Genomic DNA, 17483 nt, shown 5'->3' with positions numbered 1-17483 from the left:
CAGGAGTTTAGGCTTCCTTTTGTTCGCTAAAATATTTAACACAACTTTAAATAAGGTTTTAATTGATTTAGAGGCTTATTAACTCAATCGTCTTGGGGTTTTATGTGACCAATGTATGAAACGAAAATGCGTGTGTGTAAAATGGTGTGGGTGGGGAAACAAAAATAAGAACCTCACTTACATACTTTCTACATCCAAAATAAACATTTTCCAAGAAATGTCGGATGCTTTTGTCTTTCATCCAGTTCCCACGGGGGGCGGTAATGGTACGTGCTAATTTATATGAGGTTGATTTAATTATAGGGTGCCACGCCCCCTCCTCGTGTGGATTGATTGTGGATGAAATACAGTAACCCAGTTAAAATAACTCCTTCTCCCCTGTGGCACGCATCATTTCAGCTCTCGTCTCTGGACAGCTACTGGACGTCTACATTCACTCAGAGCAACTGGTAGGCAGGCATCCTTTTTTGTTGTTGTCGGGTTTTTGGAAGTAGACACGTGAAAAGTAGGCACTTAGGTTGCAACAAAATCTTCTCGACATAGAGTATGCTCATTTAAAGTAACGTGTTCTTTTTATTAAAATAAATAGTGTGATTTGGATTTGATCAAATTAATCACAGATATTCTCGTTTGGGTCTTAACTTAACTTGTCTGCTGCTACTTTGATATATGGAGCATTTATATATAAAAGAAAAGGCTAGTGTCAGTCATTTCAGTGAACAGTTTTCTTTAAAAAATGTTGATTTTAATTGTGCTTCTACAGGATGCATATTTGCATAATTCATTCATTGACATTACCTTAACAATCTTTTGAGGTAAAAACGTGAGTAATATTGTTTGCTTCTGCATCATTGCTGCACACTATGAATACATACAAATATTGTTGTCTAGTAGATGACTTCACAAAACGCATAACTTTCAAAAATGCCAGTAAAATACAGTATTTCATATTTATTACCCATGGCAAAATGTTATAGTTTTAAATCACAAATACACTATTTTAGTTCATCTGTTAAATATAGTTTTGTTTTGTCGTTAAAATTATATGTAGTTTTCTGGGGAAAATAAAATTTTGTAGTATTGATGATTTTCCATCAGTAGTATTGATGATTTTCCATCAGTAGTATTGATGATTTTCCATCAGTAGTATTGATGATTTTCCATCAGTAGTATTGATGATTTTCCATCAGTAGTATTGATGATTTTCCATCAATACTGCAATATTGTTTTCTTTTAAAAGATTTTATTACAACAGTTGCTAATGTTAAATGCTTTCTAAAGACCTGTTTTTCCTATAAACTATATTTGTGGTTATATACGTTTATTTTGCATGAAGCATGGAGCCAAGCCTTTTGGACCACAACATGCATCATTCCTCCAGCAGCACCTACCCAGAGGACAGGACAGAGAATCCTCCCTCCTTTCCACACAACAACACATACAACTCCTCCTCCCCTCAGTCCTCCTCTCAGTCAAGTGGTGGATCCCTTATCTCTACGCTCCTACAGACAACCATAGAGAGTAAAAGAACCCTGCAGGAGAGCACCACTGCATATTACCCCCCAGACACTCCCATGTCCAGCTCTGCCTTGACGAATCTTAACCAGGTGGACCACCACAGCAGCAGTACCACCATGGCACCTCTGTCTCCAGCCAGCCAGGCATCCACCGGGGCCAGTCCCACTAGATTCAGACCCAATGAGGCCGGGTTGACCCAGGACTGGATGCTGGAGCTGGTTGACAGACACCGGGCCAAGCGTGCCAGAGTGGAGAACATCATCAGAGGCATGGCAGGCTCTCCTCTCAGTGTTTATTTCACAGGTGAAGGGTTTGGTGAAGGGGAGACCACTCCAACCAGGCACCTTCAGGGTGAGATGTTGGAAAACAAGAGGAAACAGAGGGTGCCGCGGCACCAGGACCTCCCCAGGACGGGAGGCGTTAGCGGGAAGAGTACGGACGATGGACACACACTGAGGAAGCAGCTTCAGACCATGCAGAGGCTCCTGGGTCAACTCCAGGCCAGGTTCATCCAGGTCTACGAGACTCAGACTAATGAGTCTGAAGAGGATGACCACCATAGTACTTGGAACAAAGAATATGTGGAGACAAAGACATCTCCTGGTGAGGGGTTCTTGGACCCTTACAGTGAGTTTAACAATAAGACACCTTTAGATAAAGGTCATCTGGGATGGATGAATAACAAGCAAACTGACTACCTTCACTCGAACCCAGACAACGAAGACAAACTCCTAGCAGACATTCTCAAGTATGAACTCTCCAGAGCAGTAAACTCGAGCGTTGACTCAATTTTCAAAAACATATCGCATGCTTTCGTCAAGTCACCACAGCTACACGTTGAGGATGGTGGAATGGTGGAAACAGACGATGAGACCGTGTTCCTCAGCTCTCGCGAGCCAGCGTCAACATCCACCCATGTAGACAGCATGTCACGACTCCCCTCATGTTCCGAGAGTGGTATGGCCCAACAACTACCAGAGATTCAAACCGAGGCTCTATCTCTGGTTGTTCAAAAGCCTGCTTCAATGACTCGCCCATGTTCTCTAAACCTAACAGTGAAAAGGCCTCTCCATTTCCACCAGCCTCCAGTCCTATACAACCACCCCACTGCTCTACAGGAAAGCCACCAAGTACTGGACAACCTGAAACACGACAGCTCCCATCACGATACCTTCGGAGGGCTCCAGTGTAGACCCAGTACCATGGGTCTGCCTACCCCAGAGATAGTTGACTTACCGTGGGATCCGGTCATAGTGAGGTCCAGGGTGACCTCCAGGCCACCCGGGAGTCCTCAGGTTAACCAACCCATGACCACAGGGCATCACGTGCTTCTGGACAGTCTCCCTCACATCAAGATGGACTGTGGTAGCTTTCAGAGTATGGTGAAAAGGACCTCGTATGTGCTGAATGTATCCTTTTACAAGAGCTTTCTCTTCTTCTTCTTTATTGAAGGTGTTTTTCCACGTGTTATTCAGACAGAAAGGAAATGAGGTGGGGTTGACCGGCAAGTGGGAGAAACGGTGTTTAACTATAGAATACTACCATATACTTTACATTGAGTGAAGCCAGTGAATCTGTGATATTAGAGTGAAGTCAGTGAATCTGTGATATTATAGTGGAGTCAGTGAATCTGTGATATTATAGTGGAGTCAGTGAATCTGTGATATTATAGTGAAGTCAGTGAATCTGTGATATTATAGTGAAGTCAGTGAATCTGTGATATTATAGTGAAGCCAGTGATTCTGTGATATTATAGTGAAGCCAGTGATTCTGTGATATTATAGTGAAGTCAGTGAATCTGTGATATTATAGTGAAGTCAGTGAATCTGTGATATTATAGTGAAGTCAGTGAATCTGTGATATTATAGTGAAGTCAGTGAAATCAGTCATTTATTAACCATTTTACCAGGTCAGATGACTGAAAACATATCGTCTCTTTTACAGTAATAACCTGGGGGAAGAGTTACAGGGGGAAGAGAGGGGATGAATAAGACAATTGGAAGCTGGGGATGATTAGGTGGTCATGATGGTGGGATGAGGGCCAGATTGGGTATTTAGCCAGGACACCGGGGTTAACACCCCTACTCTTACCATAAGGGATGAATCAACATTTACAGAATGGTTACATGGAGGAAAATGGAGAGGGTCATGCTTTTTCAATTTCAGTCTAGTGGAGGATTTAGTCTTTTTTTAATGTAGTCTAGTGGAGGGTTTAGTCTTTTTTTAATGTAGTCTAGTGGAGGGTTTAGTCTTTTTTTAATGTAGTCTAGTGGAGGGTTTAGTCTTTTTTTAATGTAGTCTAGTGGAGGGTTTAGTATTTTTTAATGTAGTCTAGTGGAGGGTTTAGTCTTTTTTTAATGTAGTCTAGTGGAGGGTTTAGTATTTTTTAATGTAGTCTAGAGGAGGCTTTATAGGCTAGTTAGAGTGGAGTTTTTATGCAGCTTAACCAGTGGCTGTGCTGTGTAGGGCTACGGTGGCACTTCAGGAGGAGAGTCAAAGGCATCTGCCTGAAAATAATGTTTGATGAATTGCCTAGTTAAATAAAGGTTAGTCCTAGTTAAAAAAAAAAAAAAACATGCGCGTGGACTAGCCTATGTTCTGTTCAGCTTGAGAAGGAGAGCGCAAAGATGAAAAGGAGGACCGGAGGTTAACTTTGATTAGCTTGCTACTATTATCATCTATTTTATTAACAACAATATGTTTCTTGCTCATTATGTATTTGTCAGAGTTAAGTGATATATCAGGGAACGGCAGGTAGCCTAGTGGTTAGAGCAGGTAGCCTAGTGGTTAGAGTGTTGGGCCAGTAACCGGAAGGTTGCTAGATTGAATCCCGGAGCTGACAAGTTAGAAATATGTTGTTCTGCCTTTGACCAAGGCAGTTAAACCTAGTGTTCCTAGGTTGTCATTGTAAATAAGAATTTGTCCTTAACTGACTTGCCAAGTTAAATAGAGATAAAATTACAGCTTGTTTATGCTAGAAACAAGCTGTAAAAACCTGGGAAAGTCTTGACTCTGATGCATTATGGGGGATATCATTGTTTCATTTCTTTGACATTCAGACATTCGCTCCTTTGCACCCCATTATTTCTATCTCTACTTTGCACATTCTTCCACTGCAAATCTACCATTCCAGTGTTTTACTTGCTAAATTGTATTTACTTTGCCACCATGGCATTTTTTTTTTGCCTTTACCTCCCTTATCTCACCTCATTTGCTCACATCGTATATAGACTTGTTTATACTGTGTTATTGACTGTATGTTTGTTTTACTCCATGTGTAACACTGTGTCGTTGTATGTGTCGAACTGCTTTGCTTTATCTTGGCCAGGTAGCAATTGTAAATGAGAACTTGTTCTCAACATGCCTACCTGGTTAAATAAAGGTGAAATAAATAAATAAATAAAATAAGAGGCTGAGCTACAACCTTCTATAGCCAAGAAGACAAAAAATGAACTTTGCTTGGGAAGTAATCTAATTCTGTCATTATCAATTGATTAAGCGATTCACTTTCTGTACAATAGAAGATGTTTAAACTCAGACAGCTTTTAGGGAAACACTTGTGACCTCCTCTCGTTGGGTCAAGCCACGGAAGAGTAGCCAGCAGTTAAAGCTGACATTTTTCTGCGTCAGTAGTCCTACTCTGTCTGGGGTAGAAAAGGTAGGTCCTACTCTGTCTGGGGTGGAAAGGTAGGTCCTACTCTGTCTGGGGTGGAAAGGTAGGTCCTACTCTGTCTGGGGTGGATAGGTAGGTCCTACTCTGTCTGGGGTGGATAGGTAGGTCCTACTCTGTCTGGGGTGGATAGGTAGGTCCTACTCTGTCTGGGGTGGATAGGTAGGTCCTACTCTGTCTGGGGTGGATAGGTAGGTCCTACTCTGTCTGGGGTGGATAGGTAGGTCCTACTCTGTCTGGGGTGGATAGGTAGGTCCTACTCTGTCTGGGGTGGATAGGTAGGTCCTACTCTGTCTGGGGTGGATAGGTAGGTCCTACTCTGTCTGGGGTGGATAGGTAGGTCCTACTCTGTCTGGGGTGGATAGGTAGGTCCTACTCTGTCTGGGGTGGATAGGTAGGTCCTACTCTGTCTGGGGTGGATAGGTAGGTCCTACTCTGTCTGGGGTGGATAGGTAGGTCCTACTCTGTCTGGGGTAGAAAAGGTAGGTCCTACTCTGTCTGGGGTAGAAAAGGTAGGTCCTACTCTGTCTGGGGTAGATAGGTAGGTCCTACTCTGTCTGGGGTGGATAGGTAGGTCCTACTCTGTCATTTTGGTCATTTGTGTGGTATTAAAAATATTCTGCTAATATGTAAATCAAATCAAAGTTTATTTGTCATGTGCGCTGAATACAACAGGTGTAGTAGACCTTACAGTGAAATGCTGAATACAACAGGTGTAGTAGACCTCACAGTGAAATGCTGAATACAACAGGTGTAGTAGACCTTACAGTGAAATGCTGAATACAACAGGTGTAGTAGACCTTACAGTGAAATGCTGAATACAACAGGTGTAGTAGACCTTACAGTGAAATGCTGAATACAACAGGTGTAGTAGACCTTACAGTGAAATGCTGAATACAACAGGTGTAGTAGACCTTACAGTGAAATGCTGAATACAACAGGTGTAGTAGACCTCACAGTGAAATGCTGAATACAACAGGTGTAGTAGACCTTACAGTGAAATGCTGAATACAACAGGTGTAGAGACCTTACAGTGAAATACTTACTTACAGGCTCTAACCAATAGTGCAAAAAAGGTATTAGGTGAACAATAGGTAGGTAAAGAAATAAAAACAACAGTAAAAAGACAGGCTATATACAGTAGAGGCTATATACAGACACCTGTTAGTCAGGCTGATTGAGGTAGTATGTACATGTAGATATGGTTAAAGTGACTATGCATATATGATAAACAGAGAGTAGCAGTAGTGTAAAAGAGGGGTTGGCGGGTGGTGGGACACAATGCAGATAGCCCGGTTAGCCAATGTGCTGGAGCACTGGTTGGTCGGGCTAATTGAGTTAGTATGTACTTGAATGTATAGTTAAAGTGACTATGCATATATGATAAACAGAGAGTAGCAGCAGTGTAAAAAGAGGGGTTGGGGGGGGGGGAACACAATGCAAATAGTCCGGGTAGTCCTTTGATTACCTGTTCAGGAGTCTTATGGCTTGGGGGTAAAAACTGTTGAGAAGCCTTTTTGTCCTAGACTTGGCACTCTAGTACCGCTTGCCATGCGATAGTAGAGAGAACAGTCTATGACTGGTTTGGCTGGGATCTTTGACAATTTGTTGGGCCTTCCTCTGACACCGCCTGGTATAGAGGTCCTGGATAGCAGGGAGCTTGGCCACAGTGATGTACTGGGCCGTACGCACTACCCTCTGTAGTGCCTTGCGGTCATAGGCCGAGCAGTTGCCGTACCATGCAGTGATGCAACCGGTCAGGATGCTCTCGACGTTGCAGCTGTAGAACCTTTTGAGGATCTCAGGACCCATGCCAAATCTTTTTAGTTTCCCGAGGGGGAATGGACTTTGTCGTGCCCTCTTCACAACTGTCTTGGTGTGTTTGGACCATTCTAGTTTGTTGTTGTGGCCACCAAGGAACTTGAAGCTCTCAACCTGCTCCCCTACAGCCCCGTCGATGACGGGGGTACTATGGGTTGAACCCTGAGCTGTAGTCAATGAAAAGCATTCTCACATAAGTGTTCCTTTTATCCAGGTGTGAAAGGGCAGTGTGGAGTGATATAGCGTTTGCATCATCTGTGGATCTGTTGGGATAATGCAAATTGGAGTGGGTCTAGGGTTTCTGGGATAATGGTGTTGATGTAAGCCATTACCAACCTTTCAAAGCACTTCATGGCTACAGACGTGAGTGCTATGGGTCTGTAGTCATTTAGGCAGGTTGCCTTTGTGTTCTTGGGCACAGGGACTATGGTGGTCTGCCCGAAACATGTTGGTTTTACAATGTCAGTGAAGACACCTGCCAGTTGGTCAGCACATGCCCAGAGCACACGTCCTGGTAATCCATCTGGCCCGCAGCCTTGTGAATGTTGACCTGTTTTAAAGGTCTTACTCACGTTGCCTACGGAGAGCAGGTTCACACAGTCGTCTGGAACAGCTGATGCTCTCATGCATGCCTCAGTGTTGCTTGCCTCAACGTGAGCATAGAAGTGATTTAGCTCGTCTGGTCTAGGCTCGTGTCACTGGGCAGCTCGCGGCTGTGCTTCAGTAATATTAGTTATTGTCAGTAATATTAGTTAGTCAGTAATATTAGTTAGTCAGTGAATCAGTAAAATGAGTGTTATATGTTGTAGTCAAGCCTGAACTGTGTTTTTCAAATGCATGGCATTTCCACCAAGATATTCTTTGGTAGGCTTTCTTTAGTGAGGCAATTGGCTTCTGATATACAGTAGTACAACTCACATCAATAATACCGTGTCTAAGAAAGCTTCTGCCTGTCTTTTGAGGTTTAGCTAAGTGTCTCACAATAATAACCTTCCTCTGCCCACAAGGATAGTCCATAAACAAGTATCCAATGTTCTTCTGTCTTTCCAGGAGAACAATATCTATGAGGCTTGGGGGAGCATTAGTAGCTGTGGTAGGATGCATTTCAAGGAGAATTTGCCCTTTTGATCTTGTGATCTCTACTTCTAAGGAAATTGCCTCTACTATCTGAGTGTAGTCTAATGATTGCAGAACAGAGAAAAACATTGATGTAAAAATAATATCTGTCTTAAGATGTGTCAGGAACCGAAGCTTGTTTTCAAAGGAGGTCTATGCTTAGGCTATAATGAAGTGTAGCAATATAGTGAAAACCTATTTTGTGATGAAAACAATCAAAGGGAACAGGACATGATTCACTCTAGGAATACAATATATTTTCATGCAGTCATGTTCTGATGTATGCATGGTTCGAGTACATTGTGTTAGCTACGTAACCTGACATGGTCTGACCACACCGCACCTGAATGTGTTAACTCCATAACCTGCCATGTAGGAGGGTCTGACCACACAGCACCTGAAGAAAGCCAAGTTGATGTTCTTCTACACTCGCTACCCGAGTTCCAACGTACTCAAAACCTTTTTCTCCGATGTCCAGGTATTAAAAAAGTATCTTGTTAATGAATGACCTATCCTATGGTGTGTTCTACTGGTAGAGTGAAGGACCTATCCTATGGTGTGTTCTACTGGTGTTCTACTGGTAGAGTGAAGGACCTATGCTATGGTGTGTTCTACTGGTAGAGTGAATGACCTATCCTATGGCGTGTTCTACTGGTAGAGTGAAGGACCTATCCTATGGCGTGTTCTACTGGTAGAGTGAATGACCTATCCTATGGCGTGTTCTACTGGTAGAGTGAATGACCTATGCTATGGTGTGTTCTACTGGTAGAGTGAATGACCTATCCTATGGCGTGTTCTACTGGTAGAGTGAAGGACCTATCCTATGGCGTGTTCTACTGGTAGAGTGAAAGAGCTATCCTATGGCGTGTTCTACTGGTAGAATGAATGACCTATCCTATGGCGTGTTCTACTGGTAGAGTGAAGGACCTATCCTATGGTGTGTTCTACTGGTAGAGTGAAGGTCCTATCCAATGGCGTGTTCTACTGGTAGAGTGAAGGACCTATCCTATGGCGTGTTCCACTGGTAGAGTGAAGGACCTATCCTATGGCGTGTTCTACTGGTAGAGTGAAGGACCTATCCTATGGCGTGTTCTACTGGTAGAGTGAAGGACCTATCCTATGGCGTGTTCTACTGGTAGAGTGAAGGACCTATCCTATGGCGTGTCCTACTGGTAGAGTGAATGACCTATCCTATGGCGTGTTCTACTGGTAGAGTGAAGGACCTATCCTATGGCGTGTCCTACTGGTAGAGTGAAGGTCCTATCCAATGGCGTGTTCTACTGGTAGAGTGAAGGACCTATCCTATGGCGTGTTCCACTGGTAGAGTGAAGGACCTATCCTATGGCGTGTTCTACTGGTAGAGTGAAGGACCTATCCTATGGCGTGTTCTACTGGTAGAGTGAAGGACCTATCCTATGGCGTGTTCTACTGGTAGAGTGAAGGACCTATCCTATGGCGTGTCCTACTGGTAGAGTGAATGACCTATCCTATGGCGTGTTCTACTGGTAGAGTGAAGGACCTATCCTATGGCGTGTCCTACTGGTAGGGTGAATGACCTATCCTATGGCGTGTTCTACTGGTAGAGTGAATGACCTATCCTATGGCGTGTTCTACTGGTAGAGTGAATGACCTATCCTATGGCGTGTCCTACTGGTAGGGTGAATGACCTATCCTATGGCGTGTTCTACTGGTAGAGTGAAGGACCTATCCTATGGCGTGTTCTACTGGTAGAGTGAAGGACCTATCCTATGGTGTGTTCTACTGGTAGAGTGAAGGACCTATCCTATGGCGTGTCCTACTGGTAGAGTGAAGGACCTATCCTATGGCGTGTCCTACTGGTAGAGTGAAGGACCTATCCTATGGCGTGTTCTACTGGTAGAGTGAAGGACCTATCCTATGGTGTGTTCTACTGGTAGAGTGAAGGACCTATCCTATGGCGTGTTCTACTGGTAGGGTGAATGACCTATCCTATGGCGTGTCCTACTGGTAGAGTGAAGGACCTATCCTATGGCGTGTTCTACTGGTAGGGTGAAGGACCTATCCTATGGTGTGTTCTACTGGTAGAGTGAAGGACCTATCCTATGGCGTGTTCTACTGGTAGAGTGAAGGACCTATCCTATGGCGTGTTCTACTGGTAGGGTGAAGGACCTATCCTATGGCGTGTTCTACTGGTAGGGTGAAGGACCTATCCTATGGTGTGTTCTACTGGTAGAGTGAAGGACCTATCCTATGGCGTGTCCTACTGGTAGAGTGAAGGACCTATCCTATGGTGTGTTCTACTGGTAGAGTGAATGACCTATCCTATGGCGTGTTCTACTGGTAGAGTGAATGACCTATCCTATGGTGTGTTCTACTGGTAGAGTGAATGACCTATCCTATGGTGTGTTCTACTGGTAGAGTGAAGGACCTATCCTATGGCGTGTTCTACTGGTAGGGTGAAGGACCTATCCTATGGCGTGTTCTACTGGTAGAGTGAATGACCTATCCTATGGTGTGTTCTACTGGTAGAGTGAAGGACCTATCCTATGGCGTGTTCTACTGGTAGAGTGAATGACCTATCCTATGGCGTGTTCTACTGGTAGAGTGAATGACCTATCCTATGGTGTGTTCTACTGGTAGGGTGAAGGACCTATCCTATGGTGTGTTCTACTGGTAGGGTGAATGCCTGAATGGGCAATGAGATAAAATCCCTTAATTGAAAACAATCATTGAACACATAACTGTGGGCGATTTGCTTTTATTCAAATAGTTCACACATGATTTATTGACAAAGACAGTCGAAAACAGTGGGATGACCAACACACACACACACACACACACACAAACTAAATAAAATGCTACAAAATGAAATAACAAAAATAATGAATAACTTAAGAATGTACTTACTGTTTTGTTTCTTTGCGTCCCCATACAGCTCACTCGGTGTGTCACGTCCCAGCTGATTAAATGGTTCAGTAACTTCAGAGAGTTCTACTATATTCAGATGGAGAAGTTTGCCCGCCAGGCCCGAGTGGAGGGGGTTAACAGTGTGAGGGACGTAGCAGTGAGCAGAGACTCGGAGCTCTTCAGAGCCCTCAACATGCACTACAACAAGGCCAATGACTTTCAGGTAGGCTAAAACATCTCGTTGGTGTATTCAAAGAGAATCTCGCTCGTGTTAGTCATTTAGCCTCATATGACCATCCTGATCTAGAGAGTTTTCATTCTGTTTTGCTAAGTGGATTTACACTGAATAAAAAAAAATATATAAAAAATGTAAAAAAAATTGTATAGAGGAACAAATGTCAGACCAGGATGGTCATAAGAGGCTATTCATTGTGCTGCTCACGCCTTCACATCTCTAATGTATTTATAATGCAGATCTTCACCAATAAATACATCTTAAGTTTGCTCAGGTGGATCAGACAGCCAAAGGATAAAATAGTATGCATAATACATTGTTTATGGGTGGTTGGCATGTACAACAGGTGTGTTAGTCTACATGTACAACAGGTGTGTTAGTCTACATGTACAACAGGTGTGTTAGTCTACATGTACAACAGGTGTGTTAGTCTACATGTACAACAGGTGTGTTAGTCTACATGTACAACAGGTGTGTTAGTCTACATGTACAACAGGTGTGTTAGTCTACATGTACAACAGGTGTGTTAGTCTACATGTACAACAGGTGTGTTAGTCTACATGTACAACAGGTGTGTTAGTCTACGTGTACAACAGGTGTGTTAGTCTACATGTACAACAGGTGTGTTAGTCTACATGTACAACAGGTGTGGAAGTCTACATGTACAACAGGTGTGTTAGTCTACATGTACAACAGGTGTGGAAGTCTACATGTACAACAGGTGTGTTAGTCTACATGTACAACAGGTGTGTTAGTGCAAGTCTACATGTACAACAGGTGTGTTAGTCTACATGTACAACAGGTGTGTTAGTGGAAGTTTACATGTACAACAGGTGTGCTAGTGGAAGTCTACATGTACAACTGATACACAGCACTATGTGAACACACCTTCAAATTAGTGGATTCGGGCTATTTAAGCCACACCCGTTGCTGACAGGTGTATATAATCAAGCACACCGCCATGCAATCTCCATAGACAAACATTGGCAGCAGAATAGCCTTACTGAAGAGCTCGGTGACTTTCAAATGTGGCACCGTCATAGGATGCCACCTTTCCAACAAATCAGTTTGTCAAATTTCTGCCCTGCTAGAGCTGCCCCGGTCAACTGTAAGTGCTGTTATTGTGAAGTTGAAACGTCTAGGAGCAACAACGGCTCAGCCGCAAAGTGGTAGGCCACCAAAGCTCACAGAAAGGGACAACCAAGTGCTGAAGCGCGTAAAAAATAATCTGTCCTGGATTGCAACACTCACTACTGAGGTCCAAACTGCCTCTGGAAGCAACGTCGGCACTAGAACGGTTCGTCGGAAGCTTCATGAAATGTGTTTCCATGGACGAGCAGCCGCACACAAGACTAAGATCACCATGTGCAATGCCAAGCGTCGGCTGGAGAGGTGTGAAGCTCACCGCCGTTGGACTCTGGAGCAGTGGAAACACGTTCTCTGGAGTGATGAATCACGCTTCACCATCTGGCAGTCCGACAGACGAATCTGGGTTTGACGGATGCCAGGAGAACGTTACCTGCCCGACTGCATAGTGGCAACTGTAAAGTTTGGTGGAGGAGGAATAATGGTCTGGGGCTGTTTTTCATGGTTCGGGCCCCTTAGTTCCAGTGAATTAAAATCTTAACACTACAGCTTACAATGACATTCTAGATGATTCTGTGTTTCCAACTTTATGGTAACAGTTTGAGGAAGGCCCTTTCCTGTTTCAGCATGACAATTCCCCCGTGTATAAAGCGAGGTCCATACAGAAATGGTTTGTCAACTTGACTAGCCTGCACAGAGCCCTGACCTCAAGCCCGTCGAATACCTTTGGGATGAATTGGAACGCCGACTGCGAGCCAGGCCTAATCGCCCAACCACAGACCTCACCAATACTCTTGTGGCTGAATGGAAGCAAGTCCCTGCAGCAATGTTCCAACATCTAGTGGAAAGCCTTCCCAGAAGAGTGGAGGCTGGTATAGCAGCAATGTTCCAACATCTAGTGGAAAGCCTTCCCAGAAGAGTGGAGGCTGTTATAGCAGCAAAGGGGGGACCAACTCCATATTAATGCCCATGATTTCGGAATATGTTTGACGAGCAGGTGTCCACATACTTTTGGCCATGTAGTGTACTGTATTTTAGTGGAAGTCTAAACACAGATTTTTTGTTTGAGTGTAATACCTGTACACATCTACAAAGATCAATGCAGTATGGTGAGTTGGTGAACACACAAATAAACAAACCACTTCTGTTTGTTTATAAAGATGCATTGTGGGGGTTTTGTTTTGAAGCCACAAACGGGTCCTCGAATCAAAGTAGCCCCATAACATCAAAGACCACCACCATACCCACGTTAAAAAAATACTACAGTTTACTATAGAATACTCTTGTATACTTACTATAGAATTATATTGTATTCTGTAGTATACTATACTACTCTAGTTTCCCTTGATCATGTAGTGCTTACTGTATAATTGTGAAGTATACTGTCAAATATTATACTCCACACTATAGTATACCTCGATCATGTAGTGCTTACTATATACCATTTGGTAGTATTACTGTACGGCAAATTGTATCGATATGCTAATATTAATTTGCATATGCCCTGCCCATTCCCCTCCCCATATCCCAATTTGTGCCAGCCATGAGTCAGAAACCTACATGCCAAGTATAGTCTATATATTGTGTTCCCTACAGGTTAGAGAAAAGGGTAGACCCTATGAACTGAGCTGAGCTGAGCTGAGCTGTTCAGACCCCAGCCCAACTTATAGGTTTTGGACAATTTGCTCTTAATATTTGTCCAGTTGATTTCCTGAAGGACAAAACCTTATAAAAACTAGATAAGTAAGACAAACAAAAATACTACTGGCTACTGCAGTAATGTTCACAAAAATACTACAGTAAATACTAGTCTACTGCAGTAATGTTTGCAAAAAATACTAAAGTAATTACTAGTCTACTGCAGTAATGTTTGCAAAAAATACTACAGTAAATACTAGTCTACTGCAGTAGTTCACAAAAATACTACAGTGGATACTACATATACTACAATCATATCAACAAAAACACTATAGAGTAAACACTAGTGTTTTTTTGTGCAAACAAAAACAGTAGTACTTTTTTTTCCCTCTGGGTATTTTACAGTAGGCATGGGGTTATTGTTCTTCAGATGCATCATTCTTTCAACAACACAACCAACCACTGATGTGCGTGGCCAAAGAGCTCTTGTCATCTTTTTTAAATTTTTATTTTACCTTTATTTAACTAGGCAAGTCAGTTAAGAACAAATTCTTATTTTCAATGACGGCCTAGGAACAGTGGGTTAACTGCCTGTTCAGGGGCAGAACGACAGATTTGCACCTTGTCAGCTCGGGGATTTGAACTGGTTCCAATCCAAGGGCCAATGCCGTTTAGCCAACTCCAGGTATTTTTTTTACACTTGTTGGATGATATTACACTAGAATGATGCAGAAAATAACCTCAAATTTCACAGTGGATCTTTTGAAGTTATGGGGCTATTTTGCTTCCAAAGGTCCTTGGGGCTTTGTTTAGGTCAACAGCATCATTAACTTAACTCACTGCCAGGATATTTTAGCCCAAAACTTGGTTGCCTCTGCTAGAAGACTGAAACTTGGACGCAAGTGGATCTTCCAGCAAGACAACAACCCCAAGAACACATCAAAAATTCAGAAAGAAATGGTTAATTGACCACAAAAAAAAATAAAAAATTGCAACGGCCATCTCAGTCTCTGGTCTTGAACCCCATTGAAAACCGATGGTTTGATTCAAAGAGGACAGTTTGTAAGAGCAGACTAAGAATATCAAGGGTCTGGAAAGATTCTGTATGGACGAATGATCTCAGATCCTTTCCAATGTGTTCTAGAATCTCATAAAACTCCGTGCCATTATCCTCGCAAGGGCAGGTATTGTATGGACGAATGATCTCAGATCCTTTCCAATGTGTTCTAGAATCTCATAAAACTCCGTGCCATTATCCTCGCAAGGGCAGGTATTGAAAACAGGGGTACCAATATTCACCCCCCCAGCTTTTAGATCATTTGTTGTGAACCTTTTTCTGTGCTCTTATATTAGCATTAAAAAAATAGATCAATTTGTTTTGTTTTACAAATCGCTCAGTATTTGAATTTAGTTTTTGTTGCTAATCTTTATCTTGGGTGCCAATAATTTTGGGCCTGATTAACAATGTTCGTTCAGAGGGGTAGAGTTGGAGAGTTCATTACTTTTGTTGTTGTTGCTTATTCTGTCAGATGTCTTGCTTGCTAAAGCTGGTTGGAGACTAGAATAGTTTTCATTAGTCCATCAACAGAGACTGACATGTTTATTCTGCCCCCCCTCCTTCAAACAAGCCTCCTGCCAGCCTGTTTACTCACCCAAGCATTGTGATCTCCTCTCTCAGGCCACTGAGCACATGACACAAGTCATTTAGAACAACAGATGGGTGCCAAAGATCCACAAAAATGAATTCATTTCCTGCTGAAGAAATACCTATTTATGTTGGCATAAAAAGCATGTATAACTTACCTTACCATCAACACATCTGACAAAAGTGACAGAATTACATTGTATATGAGAAAATGTTCCATATCCTACGCCGATGTCATCATACAGTCCTTGGTCTGCATAGGTTAGAGCTATAATGTTGATCTCAGGGATGGTCCGTCATTGCATCTATAGCTCTTGTCTATACATTTGCAAATGGTTACATTTCTCGAGCACCCATCTTTTTTATCCAAAATGGTGGCGGCTTTGTTTGAATTGCAGATTGCCCTTTTGAAATCTAACTGATTGTGCCTTTTATCCACAGGTCCCCGACAGGTTTCTTGAGGTGGCTGAGATCACACTACAGGAGTTTTACATTGCCATCTCTCTGGCCAGAGACTCAGACCCATCCTGGAAGAAAGTCATCTATAAGGTCATCTGTAAACTGGACAGTGACGTACCGGCTGAATTCAAAGCCCCCTTCACAACATAGAAAGAGCCAGACAAGAGAGGAGTTTAACCTGTATTAAAAATATATATATATTTCCCTGCATGTCCCACTGAATTTCAGCATCCTTCAAAAAGCTCACCTCACAACATAGACCTTTTTTAGCAATTTGATTTCCACGATTCCTCTCCTTTAAAAAACAAATGAGGGAAGAGGAAACTTGTAAACAAATGAGGAAACTTGTAAACAAATGCACGGGTAAGAAAAGACTCCTACAGTCAGAGAGGTGTGTTTAATCATTTTATGTATAAATATTCTCTCTTAGTGCCAGAGGCCTCTACTGAATATGTGTGTCACTATCAATGTTGACAGTTCTGAATAAAAGCATCTGCAAAATACAATTTTAACTGCAGTAGACCTACAGCTAAAAGACCATATTAACTGCAGTAGACCTACAGCTAAAAGACCATATTAACTGCAGTAGACCTACAGCTAAAATACCATATTAACTGCAGTAGACCTACAGCTAAAAGACCATATTAACTGCAGTAGACCTACAGCTAATACCATATTAACTGCAGTTGACCTACAGCTAAAATACCATATTAACTGCAGTAGACCTACAGCTAAAATACCATATTAACTGCAGTAGACCTACAGCTAAAATACCATATTAACTGCAGTAGACCTACAGCTAAAATACCATATTAACTGCAGTAGACCTACAGCTAAAATACCATATTAACTGCAGTAGACCTACAGCTAAAATACCATATTAACTGCAGTAGACCTACAGCTAATATACCATATTAACTGCAGTCTGGCCTTCAGCAGCCTACTATCCATGCCACAAACAGAAAGATCTGCCATGTGCGAGTGTCTGTAGTTGTGTGAATCTCTGGGCAAATTACATTTCTGTTAGACATGTGAATCAAAATGGAATTGGCCTGACGAGCAGCCTTATCAACCAGTATATCATTTTAAAACAGGCATAATGAATTGTACAATGTGTATTTTTTCAACACGATTAACAATAATACAAGAGGCCTTGGTTCACGTTTTTTTTTTATACATACATCAATTGAAACAGGCATTTCGCAGGCATATTAAGTACCTGCAGTATGTTAGGATTATTTGATTAGATAAATCAAAATATATGTTTTCCAACTCTCAAGAGGACAGAAGGCAGACTGTGGCAAAGGAAAAAGACACGAGACAAAAATAAAAGCCACAAGAACAATATTCTTTAATTTTTAAAGCACGTATGGTCACAAGTGAGCTTTCTTTTTCTTCTACTCAAGACA

General features: G+C 42.4%; 1 protein-coding gene across 1 annotated transcript; it reads left to right on the top strand.

Annotated features, from left to right (window-relative positions):
- Positions 1–157: 157 nt before the first annotated feature.
- Positions 158–17221, top strand: LOC110529164 (prospero homeobox protein 1-like). Its single transcript, XM_036984607.1, has 6 exons — positions 158–449; positions 764–823; positions 1337–2927; positions 8502–8603; positions 11040–11234; positions 16057–17221. The coding sequence occupies exons 3-6, from the start codon at positions 1338–1340 to the stop codon at positions 16222–16224; spliced, it is 2055 nt and encodes a 684-aa protein (XP_036840502.1). The 5' UTR covers positions 158–449; positions 764–823; position 1337; the 3' UTR covers positions 16225–17221.
- Positions 17222–17483: the final 262 nt, after the last annotated feature.

This window comes from Oncorhynchus mykiss, chromosome 8 (assembly GCF_013265735.2).
Source record: "Oncorhynchus mykiss isolate Arlee chromosome 8, USDA_OmykA_1.1, whole genome shotgun sequence".
Taxonomy (NCBI): domain Eukaryota; kingdom Metazoa; phylum Chordata; class Actinopteri; order Salmoniformes; family Salmonidae; genus Oncorhynchus; species Oncorhynchus mykiss.
This window is presented reverse-complemented; position numbering and strand designations above follow the sequence as displayed.

Excerpts from the sequence above, each read along its gene's own strand:
- LOC110529164 (XM_036984607.1), top strand. The coding sequence starts at position 1,338 with ATGGAGCCAAGCCTTTTGGACCACAACATGCATCATTCCTCCAGCAGC. Across the intron at positions 8,604-11,039 it reads CCTTTTTCTCCGATGTCCAG|CTCACTCGGTGTGTCACGTC; the intron begins GTATTAAAAAAG and ends GTCCCCATACAG. Across the intron at positions 11,235-16,056 it reads ACAAGGCCAATGACTTTCAG|GTCCCCGACAGGTTTCTTGA; the intron begins GTAGGCTAAAAC and ends TTTTATCCACAG.